Source organism: Neurospora hispaniola (assembly GCF_033458365.1).
Source record: "Neurospora hispaniola strain FGSC 10403 chromosome Unknown B0T23scaffold_10, whole genome shotgun sequence".
Taxonomy (NCBI): Eukaryota; Fungi; Ascomycota; class Sordariomycetes; order Sordariales; family Sordariaceae; genus Neurospora; species Neurospora hispaniola.
Window position 1 is genome coordinate 1,048,593 of NW_026944415.1, and position 21,177 is coordinate 1,069,769.

The following is a 21,177-nucleotide window of genomic DNA, read 5'->3' on the forward strand; positions in this document are numbered from 1 at the left end:
CATCACGGCTCAGGAACATGCACCAAAAAACGTCCTTGCCTTTGATTGGAATGCCGTATCATCTTCAATCATTTCAACCTCCACACTGCAGCTTCAATCCTTTGACAGTGTCCTAGACACTCCGTCATTTCATCCCCTTAGATGTGAAGAGCATCAATATTAGCCTTAATCCAGTTATACGAGTCAGAGCGGAAATCATCCGTTAGATATCCGGCATAGTCCGCAAAGAACTGGACCAGCTTTCTCTCCTTCTGCCATTGCGGCCAATCCTGGCCGACCTTGCTCTTAGAGGAAGTGCCACCGGAGGCGTCGTTGGGGTCAAGGTTGTAGACAAAGTTGGCGTAGTAAGACTGGATGCTTTTGCTGGCGTAGTTGGGCAGGATGCCGTAGAACACCTGCAGGATATCGGAGGCGTGAAAGGTTCCGAGGATGGGGGTGCCAAAGTTGTAAGACGCAAGATACGACCAGGCGGGCACCGAGGGGTTGAGAGTGGTGGCGGCGTCGAGAAAGATGCGGCGGCTTAGGGTGAAGATGAGATCGCCGAGGATGGCGGCCAGGCGCTTGAAGCCGGGGTAAATCTCGTTGAAGAGGCCGGTGCCAAAGGGCGAGCCGGCGGAGATAAGGGTACTGTAGGTCGAGACGAGAGACTTAATCTGCGACTCGGTGGCGTCGTTGAAGAAGATATCGTTGAGGTAGCTGACCAGCTTGCTGGTGGTGGTGATGTTGCTCTGGAAGAGGGAGAAGAGAGTGCCCTCGTCCTCTTGATCGCCGATGATCATGGGGACGGCGGCGTACTTCTTAGCAAGCATGAGCTTATCGGAGCTCTGAGTCAAAACCTTCCCATCGGGACGCGGGAGGTAAGAAAGAGCAACGGAGTTGTACGACAGAATCCCAGGCACGGAGTTAGCGGCTTTGAGAAAAGTCTCGTAGGGAAGAGCGCGCAGGCAAGCAAGGGTGTCAGCAGCACCAGAGCAGCCGGCGTTCTTGACGACGGTGTCGTAGACTTTCTGGCCCTTGGGGCAGTCGACGGGGCCGGCGGGGACGATGGAACCAGAGTTCATGATAGCGCCACGGAAAAGGGGCTTTCCGTTGTACGTGTTGTCACCATCGTAGAGGGACATCTGGTTAAAAACGGACATGGCACCGGCGGACTCGCCCCAGATAGTGACCTTGTCCGGGTCACCGCCGAAGGCAGCAATGTTGTCGGCAACCCACTGGAGGCCCATGCGCTGGTCGAGGTGGCCCAAGTTGGAGGAGCCGTCCTTAAGGATCTCCTTTCCGGGCATGAAACCAAAACCACCGACACGGTAGTTGACGGCAACGTAGACGTACGGCTTACCCATGTTGATAGCATTGGTGACTAGGGGAGCGCCATCGTACATGGAGGCCGATCCGAGCTGTGAAGTTTCAGCCTTTGTTCATTACATCGCGTATATAAGCTGGATTGCTCACTTCGAAACCACCACCAAAGATCCAGAAAAGGACGGGGAGCTTATCACCAGCCTTGGTGCCCTTGGGACGAGTGACCGAGATGGTCAAGCAGTCCTCCTTGACGTTGAGTATGGTCTTGAAGAGCTGCGTGTTAACGATCTTATCGATAACCTGAGGCAGAAACTCGTTCGACGAGGTGTCGGCAAGGAACTGGGGGCAAGCAGGGCCGATGCCAGACGCATCAAAGACACCCAGAGACGACTTAAGTCTCACGGGAGGCTTGAGGCGCAGATTGCCGGTGGGAGGAAGTGCGTAGGGAATTCCGTTGAAGGCCTCAGTGAGGATGCCGTTAGCACCCACAATCGTACCGGTGGAAATGGTGACAGTCGGGGCGGCCCGCTTGTCCAACACCTGGGTAGGGGGCTCAGCTGGGGCAGCAGAGACCCGGCCGAGGAGGGCCAGCGAGGTGGCAAGGAGAGCGTTGGGAAAGCCCTTCATGGTGACGATGTGACCCGGAGTGGATGAGGAAGGGGAGGGAGAGGGAACAGTCCTTGTCGTCTCTTCTCTTTTGATCACATCTCGACAGCGGCGGGATGGTGGTGGTTTAATACCAATATTGACAGTCGATGATCGATCCCTAGCCGTCCCATCCATAGGCTAACCCACGCACATGCTTCGTGGATCCATCTCACAAAACTCTTAGTCCCTTGACCCTCGTCAGTTCAGTTGGACAACGGATGGGCAAGGGACTTGCAAGCCAGCCCAGAACGAGAGAGCTTTGCTTGTGTCTTCCACCCCGCATTTCGGTGGTTGTGGTGTTGGGTTGCTGACCGGAGCAGCAGGGTGGAGGGAGGCTCTTTCGTGGTTGCAAGCAGGGCCAGGTGACCATGTGCCAACATGGAGATATGGACGAGACGGGCAAGTGGCCGAAGGTTAGGGGAGCATTTCCCCAGGACTTCCCACCTCAACTACCGTCCAGGTTACCACCGGGCATGCAGGATATTTGTTATCTTGGATGGCCGATTAGTTTGTTTGTGGGCGGCGGACAAGGCAGTGTGACTGCTACAATACGACGGCGACAACGACGACGGCGACGACGGTAACCATAGTGAACCCATGTTACGAGGACTCCACTTCCCCACGGGGAATCCTAGAAAACAACACGTCGATTGGTGACATTTGTGCTCGCTAATCATGGTAGCATAGATCTTGCTGGGCAAGATGGAACGTCGGAGGACATTTTGCGAGTTTGGGTGCCCAACACCAACAAACAAAACAATTCGAGTGCGAGATGGTGACCAGCGCTTTGGAAGAGCATATCCATAGCATGTGAAAGATGTGCGACCAGTTCCCGAGTTGTGCCTGGTGTGCCTGTTGTGCCTGGTGGTGTCCCTGTCCTTGGCGCTAGATGAAAAGCCTCGGTCTCGTGTAGGCAAGGATAGTCGTCGATAAAAAGGCGCTATCGGTAGTTGGGCGTTTCGTGGTGTCCGCGGTTTGGCTATGGTTGGATGTGAGCTTTTCCAACTTCCGATCCAGGGTGAGGGGTACCTGGCAAAGAGTTGGAGTAGCTTCGCCGGAGCTCACGAGGCACAGGAGGCACAGCGAGGCTTTGGAAACAGTAATTAGAGGGCATCGGGGGCAGTCCTTGCGGTGAGATTTGCGCTGAAATCGGTTGGAATGAAGCTATCTCCAATACATTTGCCGGTGTTTCTTGTCATGTCGTGGACTGATATCAGTAAGACATACTTGACATGAGCTGGACGGCGTTGCCGCTCGGGAACGTGCGGAAGCCATGTAAGCTTCGTTTCGACAGGCTGAAATACGAAGGGGGCTGAAGGGATCAATGTGACACTGTATGAGAGAGGAATAATGAAAAGTCGAAGTCGAAAATGGAAGGAGAACTACCTACTGTACCGAAAAGCAAAAGACGAAATGGATGAAAGAGGGAAAGTGAAGAGTGGATCACCGCCGGGGCAGGTGGGTTGGGGCATCATGTGGAGCACAGGGTTTGGCTGATATGAGAACCGGCGCCTGTGTGCTATTCGCCCAAGGCGGAAGGGAGGCAGGAACTCTGCAGTGTAGCGGCATTTGAAGCCGGGCAGGGGCAGTGCCGGGGTTCCTTCCATGCTGGTGTTAGCGCAGCGGCTGAGCTTTCCATCTTTCCTCTCTTTTTCTTTCGTCGCTCTTTTCTTCATCGCTAGGTGCCCAAGCAAATTTGGAAAGGCCAGCTACGTTAAAGGCTTTGAACAAAGGTCGGAACTGAGGAACCTCACAAACGAAAAATTTCATTTCGGTCTCGGCGCCGTCACCGAGTCCGCATCGTGCGGTGCAACTGCCTGCCATTGTGTTTTGATATCGTCCGACATCTCCATTCCGAACACGACGGCGTCAATCTTAGCAGCGGCCAAGCTGGATGCAATTATCCAATCTATTGATATCCGCTACAAGACTGTTGCAACATGAGCTTTGCAAATGCCCCTGTGATACCATCTCAACGTCTTTCTCTCACAAAATAAAAATGAAATTTCAGGTCAAGTTGGTGTTTGTCCTTGGGCATTGTCACGACTGTAGCATCGTGAGTTGTTTGCGACTTGAAGGAAAACTGCCTAAACTCTCGGCCTTGGCAGAATCCTCCCGATGTGAAAGATTTCCTTCATGTGATAGAACATCACAAATGCCAATTCCAGACTGCTGATCTCCTAAGAGGGGTTAGGTTGTTGCTGTTAGTCATCCAAAGAACCCTACAAACTTCAACTGCGAGACTCGTCACGTTCGGATACACGCGCCGACGACCTCGACCTCACATCTCCCCGCCTCCACACACCTCCATCATCCATCTCGCATGGCACAATCGGAGTGAAATACGGGGTCTGACAACTACAGGTCACGTCAACGGCAAACGGCTACGGCGGTAAACCAAGCCAACCACCACACCCACCCCCCTCGTGTTTGTGATGATGTTCGGTGAAAATTGCGGAGTGTTTACCCCAACTTCTTCTTGGCCTCAAGATCAGCAACCCACAACCTACTAGCAGCGGAAGTCTGACGTGAACTGCGGGGGTATCCAATTACGATCTCTCACAATCTGACATCTGCCAACATTTCCCTTCCGAGCCCTCCCAGTTCAAATTCCAAACTGCAAAGTCCACTGAAAAGGCAACATGTAGGAAGCCTTGAAATTCTCCCCATTACCGAATTAAATATTGGTATGGGTTTGGTTCGCTTCGTTCGGGGGGTTGGTTCTTTGCGAGGCTCTCAATAATCTGCGTCGAAGTCGCAAACTCACCTGGAGGTATCGATTGCTCGGTGAATATTAGGTACAACAGAACACTCGAACGGGAGGGGGGGAACTGAAGCACGGAACAAAAAGGTTAGCCAACCTATGTCCTCCTCACAGTACACCAGCGCTACTTCCATTTCCGCCGGTCAAGATCATGTGTTACGCACCACGGCCGGGGAGCGGATGTGGAACAGTCTGCCAGTCTCATTCATGATTTCTGTCGACTCTTACAGCGTAGCTCACCGAGTCTAAAATTTCGCGAGCTGCGTACCCGCGACTCACCATACACAGTCTACACTACCATGTTCCACCAGTCGATCGTCCCGTCTCTGTTTGTAGCTCTGCTGAACTTCTGGAAGTGGTGGGACTGGATCGTCACACCCACATCAGCACGCCGGCCCGCATTCTTCAAAGAAGGGGGAGTGTCTCCTGTTCCTGACGATCCGAGGCAATTACTTGCCAATGGTTTGCAAGCCTTCCAGGTATCAAGACCAAGGATGTGATAATGTTTCTATGCTCAATAGCGGCACATAAACTGGGCTTAAGAGCCTCCCCGCAAAATACTCCTTTCACACGCACCACTTCTCACCATGTCGCCTAAACACCCCCATTCTAGTCGATCTCAGAGCTTGTTGAACTCATCGTTAACGGCATCATTGATCTCAGGAAGGAGAGCCGCCGGAATGTCTTCCTTCTCGGCTACTTCATCGACGACTCGAAGAGGGGGGGGGGTTGCTTGTTAGAACAAACCCAGGCCTACTGGGGAAAGATAGATATCATCGTTGAACTCACTACTGTCAACAACGGCATCCTCCTTAGCGTCATCACCCGTCTCATCGGCTGCTACTTGCTCGGAAGCACTGAAGAAGGAGAGGGGAGAGGTTAGTCACATGCCTTGGCTGCCTTTGGACGACTCGGGAAGGGACCAAACAAGGTTTCTGGACTTGAAATCCAGGTCTGTCTTGCCGCCTTTGGCAAACGAAACTTCAAAGGGATATGATATGGCTGAAGGAGAAGAATGCACGTGAGAGTGAACGTACTCCTGCCCGTCAACAGCGTCGACGACTTTCTCGACAAAGTCCTCTAGACCCATGATTGCCAGCGGGCCGTGATTCTTGATGATCTGGGGTGTAGTTGAAGATTGGTGAATAACTTGAGCGAAAGCAAGTCAAGGCAATGGTAGTGGTTCGTTAGGGAGAGGTAGTATCGCTTGAGTTTTGATATGATGAGCAGTAGATTATGTGTATAGGGTTCGAAGCTCGTTGAAGCTTTTATACATGGGTAGGTAGCAAAATGATATGTAGGTACCCAAGAGTGATGATGCTGTAGGTGTCAATCCTTTAATTTGGGAATATTCTCTCGATACTCGAGAATCGAGAGAGAGCACTACAAGCACAAAACGCAAAGTGACCAATCTGGACACACCTCCCAAATGGAAGCTGCCACCCCTCAAATGTTTGAGACGACTTAGGCAAAAACCGGTCAGCCCATTGATGTTAACGCAAATCTTCACAGCGGAAGGCACAAACCACACGACACTCATGAATCATCCGAGTCACGTTCCCATCCAATATCAGCACAAGTCATGACGAGTAGTTGCCAAACACTCGCATCTGTCCTCAGGATCTGAGTCGATGACAGTCCGAGTGCAAAAGGAAGGAGCGAGCGAATAAATAGCATGGGGCAGAATGACGGAACAGACAAGAAAAGAGAGGCGCCACCACCACTGCATCCACTCGCACATCTTTGGGTCTCACCTTCCTAGCCCTGCAGGTAACACCAACACAGACACATGGATTTGACAGTTGTGACAGTCAAAAGTACCTGCCCCTTATCTGGAATTCGTGGTAGGCTCACATAAGAGGAGCTCATCAGACTGGCCAGTGACAGCAGTCGTGATCAGGGCGGACACGAAAACGGCAGTGATTAGATGTGTTTTCGGTTGGTGAGTTATTGGTGGGGTTGACCGACATTTCCTCTTTGAAGGATTTGGTGACAATCACAGATATCGTGAATAAAACCGACGAGGACATGGCTGAATGAGATCGAAAACTCTCGAGCCTGGATCTCTGAATGCGGGCATTTGTTGCGTCCCGTATGAGAACGATTTGCTAGCTACAATGGACACTCCGCCATTGTTTGTTGTGTCCATGGATTATCCGACAAACTCGATGCAACATTGACTGCTGACAAACGCTCGAAGATGAACAATTACATGGCCCTGAGGGGCGAGGAGTCTTCTTTCATCCAAAACAAAAAGTACTTGTGTTCTTACATAAACGCCATACCCATCATCTTATATCTTTACAGCAATCAAACAGATAACTAGCAGAACCATTGACACCAGTACTTACTACAATCGGCGGCACACCAGTGCTCTGAACACCAACTTTGATATACCATGGTCGAATTGATCGAACGAGCCACAAGTTGGATTTGCAAAGGGGGTATCGTTTCCATGTTTCCCAAGCTTCCCATCTGAGACGCCATCCTCGTAACGCAAAGCATGCCCGTTCGTGGTTCCCTCCTCTTTCTATGCCTTCCATCCCGCGCATCCCGTTTAGCCTTTCTTGAAACCCATGCACTTCCAGTGACATGGAGATAACACGACAAACATACAACAATAGAACATGACTCATAACAAATACAATGTGTGCGTAGATAGCGTAGAGAAGAAAGGAGCCTCATGATCATGATCTCACCTCACGAACCATCGGTCGATCGACCGACTGTGAGTCAGCAACTAACGGACCTCCACAGCACTGATAGACCTCGCCGTCCTCCTCCTCTTAGTATTCGGACTTAGTACGGGCCGATCACGATCTGCTCGGTCTGCTCGATCCGCCTCAGATCTCGTAGGGCTCGTAGTGGCGTCGCTCTCGGGCGCCTCCTCCTCGAAGCTGCTGTTATAAACCTCGGACAAGGGTTCCCGTTGGCTATCACTCTCACTATCCCCCCTGCTCTGGCTCTGGGAGCTCGTGGCACTTCCCTGGCTGTTGTAACCCTGACTGCCCTGACTGTGTCGTTGACTCTGACTTTGACTTTGACTCTGATCGCTCGGACTACTTTGCGACTCCCTTCCTCCTTGCCTATCAGCACGTCGTTTCCTCGAGTTGGATTCGTTCCTCGGTGGTGTGCTGTTGTTGGTGGCGTCTTTGCGTGGCTCCACGAGAAGGTCCCAGAAGCCGATGTGATCGGGATAGAGGTCGGAATACACGTCCGGACCGACAATGTCCTTACCCAGCGCCCTAGCTAGGCGCTCTTTCAAACCGAGAATGGGCCAGAAGGGGACGGGCGTCATGGTTATGTCAAGACTGATCCGCTTCTTCGCTTTCTTGGACGACTGGGGTACCTTGAGCGGGTACAGCCACCGCTCCATGTAATCTGCCGTCACCGTCGCCGTGTAGACAAGAAACCGGGGGTTGTTCTCGATGCCCTCGTCGTGGGCAATGATTGCAACCTTGGTATCCTCGAACTTTGGTTCTGTAAGCTCGAAGAGTTTGCCGTTGCTGGAGCGCGTGGACTGTTGGGAGTCGGATTTTTGCGAGTACAAAGCATCCTGGTAGTAATTCGATTGCGCCATGGAGACCATCATCGCGACAAGATACGGATCCTGATCGACGTCGGCGGGTATCAAATGTTTCGAGCGCAATGCTTGTAGACCGGCGACAGCGTCATTGGGGTTGAAGGGCGTTTGAATAATCCTGAACAGGTTTTGTCGTATCAAAGCAAGTTGCGACTTGTTGAAGTAGGCTAGAATCGGCATGTTGGGTGTCTGCTGGGGTATTTCAGGCTGCGGCTCCTGCGGGCTGTTGGGTACGTAAAAGGAGTCGTTCGGGACCGTGGGTATTGTTGCGAATGAACTGCCGATGGGTGTCTTCCACAGGCACGGAATGCGCACCGCCTTCCGGAAGACGCGCTGGCCAAAGTAAATGTCAAGCTCGGCGTTCATCTTGGGGTTTGCTAGCCTATCCGGGAAAAAGATGCCCATTGCGTTCTTCATGGCCATGTTCTTGCAAAATACTCGTGTCATGGACGGTTCGTTCCTGATCAGGGTGTGAAGTTGGTCGGTGAGCTGGCGCGCAAGGAGCGAAGGATCGAGCCATTGCCCATGAATAGATTCCGGTACCGGCGTGACAATAGGGGCACCCTCGGTGAACGATGCGCCAAGGAGCGTGGCATGGAGATCTGTCCAGCAAATGGGAAGAACGTAGAGTGATTTGCCAGAATTGTCGTGCATTATGTCGTATATAGAGCCTTCATCGGGGCGGTATACCCGGGGAACCTTTCGTTTCCTTGGGGTGGTCCGTTTCCGGCGCGGCGGCGATGACGTCGATGCATCGGTACTTTGGCTGCTGAAGGCGGGGCTGTGAACTTCGGAGGCTGAGGCCGGGGGTTGTTGTGTAGGGCCCGGCGATGGGCCGGATATGTCCCGTGAGGCTGACATGGCTACCTCTATCATGGCGCGCAGTTGTCCAAACAAGGTGCCACTGCTAGAAATGAGGGACCTGAAGACAAGAGAAGCCGAGATTGGAGGCGCGCGTCAGCTATGTAGTTCCAGGTTGTTGTAATGTGGATGTAACGTTGGCGCGATGTAGCTATTGCCAGAACGAATGGTCGTCTTAAAAAAAATAACAAGTGTTTGCACGATGATATGATGGAACAAGACAAGAGAGCGAAGTCGCAAAATGAGCGGGCCTGGACGTACTCAAATGCGGTCATGAAAGAAGCAAGTGGACGGGAACTATCTCGAAGGGGGGAGAGTGTTCCTGGTCCGTCGTCTTCTTTTGTTGACCTATTCAATGGGCGGAGCGCAGTGGATGCGACAGCTCTGCTAGGGCGGATCGGCAGAGCGTTTTGTGGAGGGAGTGATGCGCGCGTCCACTGCAGTGCACGTTCCCTTTTTCTGGGGTCCCCTTTTTTCTGTTAATCCAAGTCAGCCCCACGCACAAAACACAGGTGAAATCACACCAAATTCGCAGCACCGGTAAAACATGCAATGAAGCAACTCACCTGAAAATGGTGCTTGGAATGATGTTTTGTTTTGGTTTGAGGAATGGAGAAAAGCGATCCAAAACAAGTCGCGCTGGTAACGACTGAGTCACCGTAAAGAGGGGGAAAAAAGCACTAGGATCAAAGTTTGCCTCCTAGTTCAAAAAGTGGGAGGAGGGGTTTGTCCGGGTTCTTGTGTTTGTCTTTGGGCGTGAAGAAGCGGAGGGCTGGTTTTAAAAGATTGAAGAAGGCAGTAGGTGGAGGGTAGGCGGGAGAGGGAGAGAACCGTGACGCAGTGATGTATGTGAGGGGACTGGAGAACCCAAAATACCCCTCCATCACCCTTTCTCAGTGGACGGCGCACGACGGCGCTTTTGATTCCGCGTTGGTGCGTACACTACTATCACAGTCCCTTTAAGCAGCGTAGTAGCGCTCTCGACTGGTGGTGTGCCTGTCGGGTGTGTGGCAGTCTCCGGCCGGATTTGCGTCGGATGAACAATTGCGCCAACAACAGCCAGCCAAGTCTGGACTGCTGGCTGATTTCAACATTTTCGACGCGCTAGCACACGAGCTCCCGTGACTTGTTGTCTTGGCATTCCCTCTTGTCTCTTCAATGTTTCTGCTTTCTGAGTCTTCTCCTCTCTCCTTGACGACGGGCTCCCTTGTCGTTTGAACAGGCAGCGGTGGGCGCAGCGCGGCGTTCACGGTGTTGGACTTCATCCTATCCAACTAACATCCAGGTGTTGGCTCTCTTCCAGGTTGTTGGACTCGACCACGGCGTGAACCTCGGACAATCTTCTTCCTTGAAAAATTCCGCCATAATGAGTAATGATGGGATCCTTGGAACACCACCTTGAGCATGGAGTCTTGCTCTTTGTCTGGATTTCGAGACACAGCAGCTTAAGCTGTATGGAAAACGGGCGCTGACATCGAACGCGGTGGCTGACTACATGACACGTGAAGAGTCTTTGTGTCACTAAACTTCCTCTGTATACCAATGAAGTGGCATTTTTACTTGTTCACATTCGCTCTCCTTAAACAGATGATGCATTGTGCAAGACCTTCCGATTACCTCGGGACTAGGTGGTTCCACTTTAGGCCGCAAAGATCCACTTTATCGGAGCCAAGCGAGCTGCTGCCTGTCCGATGACGAGGCCGGCTCCGGTAGTAGCTCTACACGTGATGGGAACCGGGAGTGCTTCATACTGTACCAGGCCTCATCCGGAGTCCGGACACAGCCACTCACTGCTGAGCCACAAATTCAAATAGAAAGGTGACGCACAGACCAGCTTCAGCTCTCACTGCACATAGTCCGTCACAGCGGCACGGTGCAAGCAGCGGTCGTCACCGCCAGCTCGACGTCAGCGCAGGAGAAGCCGCCATCGCCCATCGCTGGCACGCTGCAGGTCCAGGAAGGCCAGCCCAAGTCACCTAAGTCCAATTGACCCCATCACCCCGCAAGGCTGCGCCATAGAACCCGGACGCGGTCAAGTCAACACGACATCCCAGATTTACCTATCTCCAACTTGAACACCCTTTTGCTTAATCTGGTAATAGCTTCATAGAGGGAGCTTGATACCAACCGTCACAATGCCGGTAAGCGCACCCGCTCGCAAGCTCCCAACACCCAGCCGCTATGCGCATAGCTTCCCCAAGCTATACCAGTCAGCCAGCCAGCTACCCCTTAATCGTCCGACAAAGCTTCGTCCATGATCGCATCACCACCCAACAACACCACGAACCGCTTTGCGCCCAATTGCATTCCCTCGCCTCTGGCCTCACGCACCAACTCTCATCACCAAACACCAAACTAACGATGCCACTTTCTAGGCCTACAACTCCGTCTTCAATGCCGACCCCTCCCCCCGCCTAATCGGCAACTTCCCTCTCTTCCCGCTTCGCACCAAGATCCGCGGGCCGACCTACCCTCTCCCCTTCCCGGACCCTCCGCTCGCCGCCAACGAGTCGCCCGACCCGGACTCGGAGTCATACGACATTCTGGACGAGACGCTAGCTCTCTTCCGCGCCAACACCTTCTTCCGCAACTTTGAGATCCAGGGCCCCGCCGACCGCCTGCTGGTCTACGGTATCTGGTTCATCAGCGACTGTCTGGGCCGCATCAAGCCGCACTATGGGGTCAGGGAGGCGACGAAGGAGGTGAACAATGCGGCGCTGGATGTGAACTTTGCGTTGCCGGGAGATCCTGGGTGGCCTTTGAATCAGGTGAGTTTTTCTGGGCGTTTAGTAGGGTATTGTGGGCGGGGATAGTATATCGGGAATGGGATGGGAGTAAATGTGGCCGTGGCGGTAAGGTGGAAAAAAAATGGATGGCGGCTAATAAGTTTGACCCAAAACAGATGTACGAACCCCCCCGCGACCGTCAAGACGCAGAAGTCCTCCGTCAGTACCTGTCGCAGGTCCGGCAGGAGCTGGCGCAGAGGTTATTGGCGCGCGTGTACGACGACGAGACCGAGGACAAGCCGAGCAAGTGGTGGTTGAGCTTTACCAAGAGGAAGTTCATGGGCAAGGGACTCTGATGCGATGCCTTCCCGGTTCAGATGGCGTTGCATGGAGTCGTTTAGCGCCAAAGTATAATACGTACTCTACACAAATAATATCACAAGTTTCCTAGAGTGTGAGGGTATGTTGAAGCGAGCGAGCAAGGCTTTCAGTTGTTGTTGTTGTTGTTCTTGGCTGGTCGGGTTCAAACAAGCATAGACCGATTGCACATACATTAAAACCCGATCATGAGCGACATGGGTTGTATCTCCAGTTAACGTTCGATTAGTAGAATTACTGCAGCTCTATTTCGTGCAAATGGTATCTAAGCGCAAACGAGATCTATGCACATCTGTCTTGCTGGTTCTCCTGACTGCTACTATCAGACCCTTGCTCATTGTTTGCCCGCCTCTGATGGACAAAGCATAATCCTTTGGACCCATGGTTGCCTCCACTCCTCCTCGGCTGGTCGAGTCCACCTACTGCAAGCCGGCCTCTATCTGTCTTTCCCTTTCTGACTTTCCCTCTGCCTCATTGCAGCTGTAAAATCCTCCTTGAAAGATCTTCCGATGCAGGGGGAGAGAAGTGGCATCCTTGAACTCCCACAAATAGCTCTTTCCGACCAATCCACTCATGCCGAAGCCGGCGTCGAAACGCTCTCCTCCACCCTCCTCCTCTTGAATTTGCCCTTGGCCGCGATCTTGCCCTCCGCCGGTTTCGCCCTCCATCCCGTAAAGATATATCCATCCGCACCACCGCGCTCCGTCATCAACGGATGCGTCCTGCCCGGCAACACCTGCCACCTCCTCGCCCTGCTAGTCTGGATGCTTGTGCCCAGTAATAGCGTAGGGTTGAGCGGGAACTGCTCGCTTCCCTCCCACTTTTCCAGCTCCTCGGCCGTCTTGCCCTGGATCTCCGCCACGTGTCCGCTGTTCCACGCCGTCCTCCTGGCAACGCTGAAGCAATCGGCTAGTGTCGCGAGAGGCTCGAGAGAGGGGGAGTAGATGGCCACAGGGGCGCCGCCAGCCAAGAGGGGAAGGGCGTGCTTGAGGATCGAGATCGGGTCCATGGTGCTGGCGCAGACGAGGCCGGAGAAGTTGCCGGCGCGCGTGCTGTCGACAATGTGGCGAACGCGGGCGTAGCGTCTGCGCTTGCGGTGGAAGTTGCCGCGGCGGCTGGGCTTCCAGGTGCTCAAGGTCTCGGGATCGGCAGTGAGGGGAGGGGTCGAGTACGAGGTGTCGAGTTCGGGCTTGAGGAGCTGCAGCCAGCTGAGCGTGAGAAGGTGGTTCAGTAGCGGGTGCGGCGGGTGTTGTGGGGCGGTGACATCGAAGTTCCAGTAGTTGAGGAATGAAAGGTTCGGTTGGCTGGCGCCGTGAAGGACGGTGATGGTGTTGGTTTGGGAAAAGGGAACGGCGAAGTCGGAGTCGCGCGGCTTGTTGTCGCGCGGGCGCTTGGGGTGTCGGGCGAGGGTTGTTGTCTCTGATGTAGTTTCTTGCTGTTGTTCGTCGACCATTTCCGCGTCTTTTTGGCTAGTCGTGTCAGATTCCTGTTTTTGTTCCGTCTCATCCTCTGCCTTTTCTGTGGTTTCCTCCTCTTCCGCCGCTTCCTCGGTCTCGTCATCTTCTTTGTAGAGAACTCCCATGCGCTCGGCCATGGCTGCGACTAATAGACCACCGGTATCATCGACAACTAGCCACCTTCCAGCCAGCAAGTCCTCCTGCAAGGGTGCAAGAGCCTCCTCGCCTTGTTCTGTTGTCGCCTTGGGATCCTCCAGGAAGACATCCGCACCGCCATAGTGAACGTTACCCCAGCAACCGACCAAGCCCATCATCTCGGCCCGAATGTCCAAGATCTTGCTAGCATCTCTCTCCTCCAGCTGCCAGTTGGAAAAGGTAGGAACGTCGATGGGCAGGACCTGAAACCTCCTGATATACTTCTTCGTCTTCAACAGCTTGTACTTGGACAAACTGAAACTCGTCTTCTGGTCGAGAGCAGCATGCGACAAGAGAAGTTTGGCGATGACGTCCTTGCCGGCGTTGGTCCCGTCGCGCTTCAACTCCTCGATTTCCGCTTGTGTCAGCTTCTGGCGGGCGTTCTCGTCGATAACTTCTTGGGTAGACCGCGCAATGACGTTGCCGCTCTCAGCATCGACTAAGCTGAATTCTTCGCCAGCGGCGGTGGCAATGACGGCGTCATTGTTCGAACCAGGACCGGCAGCGGGGTTGGCGCATTCGGCGTCCTCTTCGGCGAAGACATCGGCGTAAAGTTCGGAAGGGGGGACGACTCGGAGGCGGGAAAAGCTTTCTTCGGGTAGCTTGTCTTGGACCTCAAAGGTAAGGTAGTATGGGCGTTCGAGGATTAGGTTGGCGGGGAAGGTGCCGTATTTTCCAAGGGAGATTGATCTGGTGGTGTGATGAAGGCATATCAGCATCTCACCATGTCTTGTTTACTTTGAAGCCGCCGTTGTCCTTGGTTGACGTACGTATTAGGAGTGACCTGGATAACTCTGGTAACACCGGAGGGCAGCTTGAGGGCTACCCAGCTGTTGGGCTTGATTACTGAGTGGTGCATCTTGAATTGCCTGGTTCGCAATCCTGTTCGTTGCTGGGTTCAAGATTGCAAAAGTGGAATTGCGATTCCCGAAGAGGAATTTCAATTGCCGCCGAGAAAAAAAAAAAAATCGGCGAGAAAAGTCCAGAGCTTAGCGCGTTGCGGGGTCCTGCGGGTCCGTTGCAGGCGTGAATGGGTCTCGACCGGGACGACTCCACGCTCAGGGAACCTTGATGGATTGGGGGTGGGACCCACTTTGAACCTCACTGCTCAGGGGGGTGTGCACTAACAATTACCGCTGAATCATCCAACATCTACACTGCACAGTAAACACCTAATCACACAATTCCAACTTTTCACGTCGACATCTGTGGCTGTCCACGCCGAATTTGTCATCAACAGTCGATGGGAAGGTGCGTACGACTGCCCACAGGAGAGGTGCAGTACCTCTGAAACAGGTCATTGAAGAAGAGACAAGATAATTTTACAACAAATTCTCCCATCCGAGTCGCGTCGTCCACTTCTTTCCAGGCTCGGCTCTTCCTACAAATTGAACCATTGCCTCCAACTGTGCCCTTCCAACGCTTCTCGACTTATCTGTGGTGCTGAACTGATCGCTATATCACCACCACTTCATTGACTATCGTGACGCTCGAGTCGTTTCCCCGAATTCATCATCCAGTTGTTGCTCAGCACGTCTTCTTTTTTGATCGACCTGGTCTTTTGACTTTGACTTTCGAGGATTGCGTTTCGAACTTCGAGCATTGCAAACCATCATCTAACTAATTATCTCCATACTGACAATGGCTTCCAAGGTTGCTTATGACCTATACCTCTCCTTCCAAGCTCTCGCAGCTAACCTCAGGACGGCAGGATAACCAGGGATCCGGAGCTTTCATTCGCACCGAAAGCGCGTTCCGCCATTTTATCTCCCCTGAACCCAATGCTCAATTTCCAGCAGAAAAGGGACGGTATGCTCTGTACATCTCGCCCACATGTCCTTGGGTAAACTTTGTCCCTCTTTCACTTGATCATTATTCTTGTGGGCCGTCAACTTACACATTTGGTAACAGGCACATAGAACCTCCATTGTCCGGATTCTCAAAGGACTCGAGAACATTATCGACCTGTACGAACTCCACCCATCCATGGGTCCCAAGGGCTGGTACTTCAGCGGTGAAGGTTCTTCCCTCCCTGCAGACCCCTTGTACGGCTTCAAGTACCTCCCCGATCTCTACAAGAAGGCCGACCCCTCCTTCACCGGTCCTTTCACAGTTCCCATGCTCTGGGACAAGAGGACCCATACCGTTGTCAACAACGAAAGTTCCGAGATTATCCGCATGCTTACTACCGCCTTTGACCACCTCCTGCCGGAACACTTACGTGAAGTGAACAGGCCAGGTGGCGGACTGTACCCGAAGCATCTGCAATCTTCTATTGATGAGGTGAATAGCTGGGTCTACAACTTGATCAACAACGGAGTGTACAAGACAGGCTTCGCTACCACCCAGCAGGCGTACGACGCGAATCTGTACCCACTTTTTGAGGGACTCGATCGTGTTGAGCAACTCCTCTCCTCCCCTGCACCCAGCGATGGTGGCTCGCCTGAAACAAAGTCAAGGAAATACCTTCTTGGGGACAACCTCACAGAAACTGACGTCCGTTTGTATACCACAATCATTCGGTTCGACGTCGCGTACCGCCCAGTGTTTCTATGCAGCCTCAAATCCATCCGACATGATTATCCGAGCATTTACTCCTGGCTCCGCCGCTTGCATTGGGATCAAGACAGCCGCGAGACCAATGCCGCGTTCCACTCGACATCTGCACCGTACCTGGATGTGTATGGGCCGTCATACGCCGCTGCAAGGCACAAGAAGGTTTTTGGCGGGCAAGGACCTTTGATTGTCCCTGGGGGGCCGACACCGTTGATCGATCAGTTGTAGGGCAAAATTTCACAAATGGAATTTCGATGCTCTGCTACAGACATTACTGCGAAACCATGATCGTTGGTCTGCCGGTAAACGAAATGAATTCTTCCTCTTTTCATTACACAACACTCCATCAAATAGGATCCAACGCCTTCAAGGAGTGAGAAAAGAGGGCAAGGAAAGTGAGAAAATAGAGGTTAAAAGTAACCGCCTGTTCAAAGGTTACCTTGTGCCGTTTTTGCCAGCCACTTCTCCAAGCATAGAGAGGCGCAATAGGTGTTACCTCTAACTGTGGCCATTGGACAAATTACTGGGGTTGATGGTGTCGTGCGCGGGTCGTTTCTCATAGTCACCCTGAGGCATGGCCGTATCAGGGTCCGGAGTGGTCCGATCAGATCTCACAGGTTCCTTGGGTTCAATCACGCTGTTCCGATTGACCTCCCTGGCTAGATCTTTAAGAATATGCCCCATGCAGGACTTCTCCTTGCAGGGCGTCAACAGGCAAAAATCATCTTCAATGTTGAAAATGGTGTCTTTGCCATTAGCTTCGCGGAAAATTTGCTGTTGTGGTACCCCTTCATTGCACCGCCAGCCGCCATAGGGCCGAATCTTCGGCAGGTCTTCGCTAGTCGGACGGTCGGTTTTGGTGAATTTACGATCAGGGTCGTTTTTCTCGTACAGGCATCGAAACAACTGCACCGCATCAAGCACATGATATCTGCACCAAAAGGGATGATGACGGCCCTTCAGTACAAGAAGCAGCAACTCGAGCAAGAGCCAAATCGCCGTGAGAAAGACCAGGATGCTCACCAGACAGATGATCCCGGTGAGCGAAAAGGTCTGGATGTCCGGGCTGGATACCACAAAGTGCCCGGATCCTTCCTCGGGTTGTCCGTTGCCGCCCCGGAAGACATTGGGGTAATTTTGTTCGGAGCCACCGAACATGGTTGCGTCATTGAAGATGTTCCGAGTCGCTACGAAGCTCGCGAGGACTAACCGCTCCATGTCGGTGTCAATGGATGACATGGATGCATCAATCACCCCGTTGGGACTGGTAGTTCGAGACCTGAGTGCCGAGTCACCGCTTGCGTTTCCTAATCTGACAAGCATCGGGCCACCGAAGAATGTTGCCTCGAGGACTGCGACGAGGACGTCCGGAATGGTTCGATCTGTCTGGTATCTGAGGTCGGCAATCGAGTCGAGAGCGGTTCCCTTGTGTAACCACTTCATCTGCTCCCAGCAAGAGAGGATAGGTCTGGCGCGCTTCATCCAAAATTTGGCATTGTAGTGACTTAAGTCAGCGGGCTGGTCACGCAGCTCTGTCGTATACCAAGGATCACTGCCTTCCGTCACGCTGGTCCGCCGCGCGGAACTCACTATTATAGCGAAGGAGTAGTTGGAATCCGCTGGTGGCCCCACGGCCGCTGTAAAGTACTCGTTGGGGAGCAGAAAGGCGGCGGTAGGTGCGCGAGTAATAGCATCCTCAGACAACCGGATGGACCGTGATTGATTCTCGTTGTTCCACAGGTGGTAGACGTCGCTGGCATTGGTACTCATGTCAGGACGGTACCAGTCGTACTCAGTTCTGCAGAAGCCCTTCACCCCTAGTGAGAGGCCGTCGCCACCCCGGAGACCTAACTCGACTCCGGTGAGGTTATAATCGTAGTTGAGCTCATGGCCAAGATCAGTTCCGTTTGGAATGAGGCCGGCATCTCCGCCCTCAATGCTCACGCGAGTGCGTAGCGTCACCTTGGCTGCTTCGACGCTTCCCAAAGAGCGCAAGATGCCTGGGGCACGGAGACCGAAATCCTTCAACTGCTGAACAGCAACTTCACCAGGGATGTCGGGGTAAAACAAGACGCTTGGGTTAACGGGTGCGACGTGTCCAATTGAAACGAGCCAGGAGACGACCGTCGACATGGCCACACTCCCTCCCCAGACGGCAAAGCAAACGAGGCAAAGGGATAAGCCGTACAGGAAGTCACCTCTTTGCTTGGGGCGCTTTCCTTCCTGATTAGTGTTTGGAAGATCCCCGCTGGGAGTCTCTGACTCTCCCGTCTTGAGCTCTTTAGTAGCCCTATGGGGAGTCGCTGACTCTTCCGTCTTGGGCCTCGTGATTGTCCGTGGATAACATCGAACGGTATACGTCACCAGTCGAAGGAATGCAGCGATCGCATCGCCCGAGTTCCAAAGCATGATCATGCCAACAAATCTCCTCCTGGACTCGTTGCCCTGGAACATCAGGGAGACGAAACATATTATTTTCCAAAGGGCTGCGAAACTCAGAGTGACGACAACGGAGAGCGCAGACGCTACAAGCACTGAGCTTCTCCCGGAAAATGATATAGCCCAACGGTCTCCTTTGTCGCTAGGCATATAGAATGCCTGTGCGAGGTAGTAGGCTGTTCGTGGAGGTGGGGTGTAAATGTCAGACATCTTGGTCAAAGATGAGGTAGGTCACCCCTAGAACCTGTCTGGCTGTGCTCTTCGGGGTTGACCGAGTCAGCAAAGGTCCATTTGGATCCCCATGTATCCCCAAAATCAGGTGCTTTTGCCGACATTGGAAACCATCGGTTGTCATAACTGGAGAGAAGCAACTGAACTTACAAAGAAGTGCACAGGTCGTTCCGATATTGAATGGATACCACAGGCAGAATATCGCAGATGATAGCCTGAGAGCTCCGATATGCTCAGCTTCGAGCTGCGAAGGTCTTTTCAACTCAGAAGGTGATGTGCCTAACCGGAGTATTCAAATTTGGAAAATGTAAGTTGACAAGGCACTGGTTGACCAAGATGTGGCATTCGAGGTAAACTGACTAAGCCATAACATGAAGGTGGCAAGGGCCGGCATCGTGCTTCACCGAAGTCACATTGAGGGGACACAGGCCAAACCTCATGCCTTGAAGTTTCTTCATCCTCCAGTCTCATTCGACATCTCTTCGTCCATGAGTTCTCTGGACTCCATTCGGCGTCTCGCTCTTCATCCTGAACCTGTCTTCTCCACTTTCATGTTCCCACATCCAGACAACTTCAACTCCGCCTTCACAATTCTAGATTTTCAGCAAAGACTTCCTCATCCAGACCTGACAATTAGGGCGGGGTTTTCTCGAGGCTTGACAAGTGGTTGGCTGGAAGGTGTTTTGGGTTCAATGAAGTCCTGGCATCAGGCTGGAAGAAAGGTTGCTGCTGCCCGGCGACAGCCCATTCGGAATTTCCGTCCTCTCTCCACCTCCTCCACTCCCACCACTCCTACCACTCCCCCACCCTCTCAACTCCCTCTCTCTGCATGTTGTCAGGCCATGATAGGCCGTGACACTTGGCAAATGTCAAGGACATGATTCAGCCGCACTACGACCAAAGTCTCCCAGAAGCCTTGAGGCCTGCGAGTCCTGGTCTTCATTTGCATGATTATGGTGTGTCGTACACCCGCGAGTGAATTGCAAGGACTCACTCTATTGCTTCAACAAGCACCTGTAGGTTTTTTCTGTTGCCGAGTTGTGACAGCAGATATCAATAACATCTGTCAACGGGACGCAGAGACTTACAAACCAGGCGCCATGATTGACATGCGGAGAGTACAGATTTGTGCAGGTGCTGACACTTGCCCGTCCAAGTTGAGCTCGGTTAACAATCTCGACCCTACTCCCCAACTCTCTCCACGGCACGGTTTAACAATGCAGCACGACGATCATCAAAGCCTTTGTGGGGCTTCGATATCATGCTCGTGCATCGCTGAGACTACCAACTAGCCACTACCATCTCTTCAACCTTCCCACCTCGAAGGCGATCTCAAAAGCCTGGTCTGCTTGAGAGCCTTCAGTAGCTCATATAGGAAATGTCGTTGGCCGGATCAAACTTTCGTGCATACGAGCCCATCTGGAGCCACGTAAGATTCACGCCGACTGTCAGTGACGGCCCGGGCTGGATGCACAAGACCCTTCATGCAGCAAGTGCGTGAAAATGCGGCTTGCAGGCTATTTCCCTTTCTCATCACTTACATGACAGCCTGTGGACGACAGGAAACGGCAATGGATCAGCAGCAAGACTCTGTCAGCGCCAAGTGATGCTTTGGACACGTCGAAGCCCAATCCTCCTCAAGCAAGGTCAGTGGTTGGTTTGATTGGAAGAAAAGGTGGTGAAAACGGATGAGAAGGCTGCCAGCGCCAAGCTATATCTTCGACAGAATGCGGTTTGTGATGCATAAAGGAGCCCGTCCGGCTGATCTGGTTCGATCCGTTAGCATCTTCAGCTGAGCCTCTATCACAACCTACATAAGCGAAGCACGCCGAGCCTTCTGATTTCCGGAGCCTTGTGGGAAATTCGAATTATGCAGCATGCAATGGAGCGGCTGGGGCGGTTCGTTCTCTTGCTCCAGAAAGTCTTTTGGTGCTTTGACGAAGTGCGGAGAAGGGCCTGCATGCAAGCTGCAGCCGGGACTTGCTAGGTTTTGTAAGGCTGGTCGGTGACCTCGGCGATGGTGAAACCCTTCCAGGT

General features: G+C 52.9%; 6 protein-coding genes across 6 annotated transcripts; 2 read left to right on the top strand and 4 right to left on the bottom strand.

Annotated features, from left to right (window-relative positions):
* Positions 1-137: 137 nt before the first annotated feature.
* On the bottom strand, positions 138-1,929 carry B0T23DRAFT_326923 (Alpha/Beta hydrolase protein; the record flags this gene model as incomplete). The annotated part of the gene is made up of 2 exons (XM_062835582.1): positions 138-1,397; positions 1,453-1,929. 2 exons carry the CDS (start codon positions 1,927-1,929, stop codon positions 138-140), a joined length of 1,737 nt encoding a protein of 578 aa, XP_062688305.1.
* A 5,229-nt stretch (positions 1,930-7,158) lies between these two features.
* B0T23DRAFT_46783 (uncharacterized protein) lies at positions 7,159-9,820 on the bottom strand. The gene is made up of 3 exons (XM_062841306.1): positions 9,725-9,820; positions 9,420-9,634; positions 7,159-9,219 (listed from the first exon to the last, which is right to left on the bottom strand). Exons 2-3 carry the CDS (start codon positions 9,431-9,433, stop codon positions 7,455-7,457), a joined length of 1,779 nt encoding a protein of 592 aa, XP_062688306.1. The 5' UTR covers positions 9,434-9,634; positions 9,725-9,820; the 3' UTR covers positions 7,159-7,454.
* A 1,210-nt stretch (positions 9,821-11,030) lies between these two features.
* B0T23DRAFT_390254 (ARP2/3 complex 21 kDa subunit) lies at positions 11,031-12,476 on the top strand. The gene is made up of 3 exons (XM_062837865.1): positions 11,031-11,299; positions 11,534-11,926; positions 12,061-12,476. The coding sequence occupies exons 1-3, from the start codon at positions 11,294-11,296 to the stop codon at positions 12,238-12,240; spliced, it is 579 nt and encodes a 192-aa protein (XP_062688307.1). The 5' UTR covers positions 11,031-11,293; the 3' UTR covers positions 12,241-12,476.
* A 300-nt stretch (positions 12,477-12,776) lies between these two features.
* Positions 12,777-14,926, bottom strand: B0T23DRAFT_46817 (Gcd10p family-domain-containing protein). The gene is made up of 2 exons (XM_062841307.1): positions 14,685-14,926; positions 12,777-14,604 (listed from the first exon to the last, which is right to left on the bottom strand). Exons 1-2 carry the CDS (start codon positions 14,771-14,773, stop codon positions 12,834-12,836), a joined length of 1,860 nt encoding a protein of 619 aa, XP_062688308.1. The 5' UTR covers positions 14,774-14,926; the 3' UTR covers positions 12,777-12,833.
* A 469-nt stretch (positions 14,927-15,395) lies between these two features.
* Positions 15,396-16,833, top strand: B0T23DRAFT_46831 (glutathione S-transferase). Its single transcript, XM_062841308.1, has 3 exons — positions 15,396-15,567; positions 15,626-15,757; positions 15,826-16,833. The coding sequence occupies exons 1-3, from the start codon at positions 15,556-15,558 to the stop codon at positions 16,696-16,698; spliced, it is 1,017 nt and encodes a 338-aa protein (XP_062688309.1). The 5' UTR covers positions 15,396-15,555; the 3' UTR covers positions 16,699-16,833.
* B0T23DRAFT_46911 (uncharacterized protein) lies at positions 16,834-19,449 on the bottom strand. Its single transcript, XM_062841310.1, has 2 exons — positions 19,291-19,449; positions 16,834-19,161 (listed from the first exon to the last, which is right to left on the bottom strand). The coding sequence occupies exon 2, from the start codon at positions 19,117-19,119 to the stop codon at positions 16,969-16,971; it is 2,151 nt and encodes a 716-aa protein (XP_062688310.1). The 5' UTR covers positions 19,120-19,161; positions 19,291-19,449; the 3' UTR covers positions 16,834-16,968.
* Positions 19,450-21,177: the final 1,728 nt, after the last annotated feature.

What these genes read in the sequence shown, in the direction of transcription:
- B0T23DRAFT_390254 (XM_062837865.1), top strand. An exon ending in CTGGGTGGCCTTTGAATCAG is followed by an intron (nt 11,927 to 12,060) that starts GTGAGTTTTTCT and finishes GACCCAAAACAG; the next exon opens with ATGTACGAACCCCCCCGCGA.
- B0T23DRAFT_46817 (XM_062841307.1), bottom strand. Translation starts at nt 14,773, where the DNA reads ATGCACCACTCAGTAATCAAGCCCAACAGCTGGGTAGCCCTCAAGCTG. An exon ending in ATCCAGGTCACTCCTAATAC is followed by an intron (nt 14,605 to 14,684) that starts GTACGTCAACCA and finishes TCACACCACCAG; the next exon opens with ATCAATCTCCCTTGGAAAAT.
- B0T23DRAFT_46831 (XM_062841308.1), top strand. An exon ending in TCTCGCCCACATGTCCTTGG is followed by an intron (nt 15,758 to 15,825) that starts GTAAACTTTGTC and finishes ATTTGGTAACAG; the next exon opens with GCACATAGAACCTCCATTGT.
- B0T23DRAFT_46911 (XM_062841310.1), bottom strand. Translation starts at nt 19,119, where the DNA reads ATGTCTGACATTTACACCCCACCTCCACGAACAGCCTACTACCTCGCA.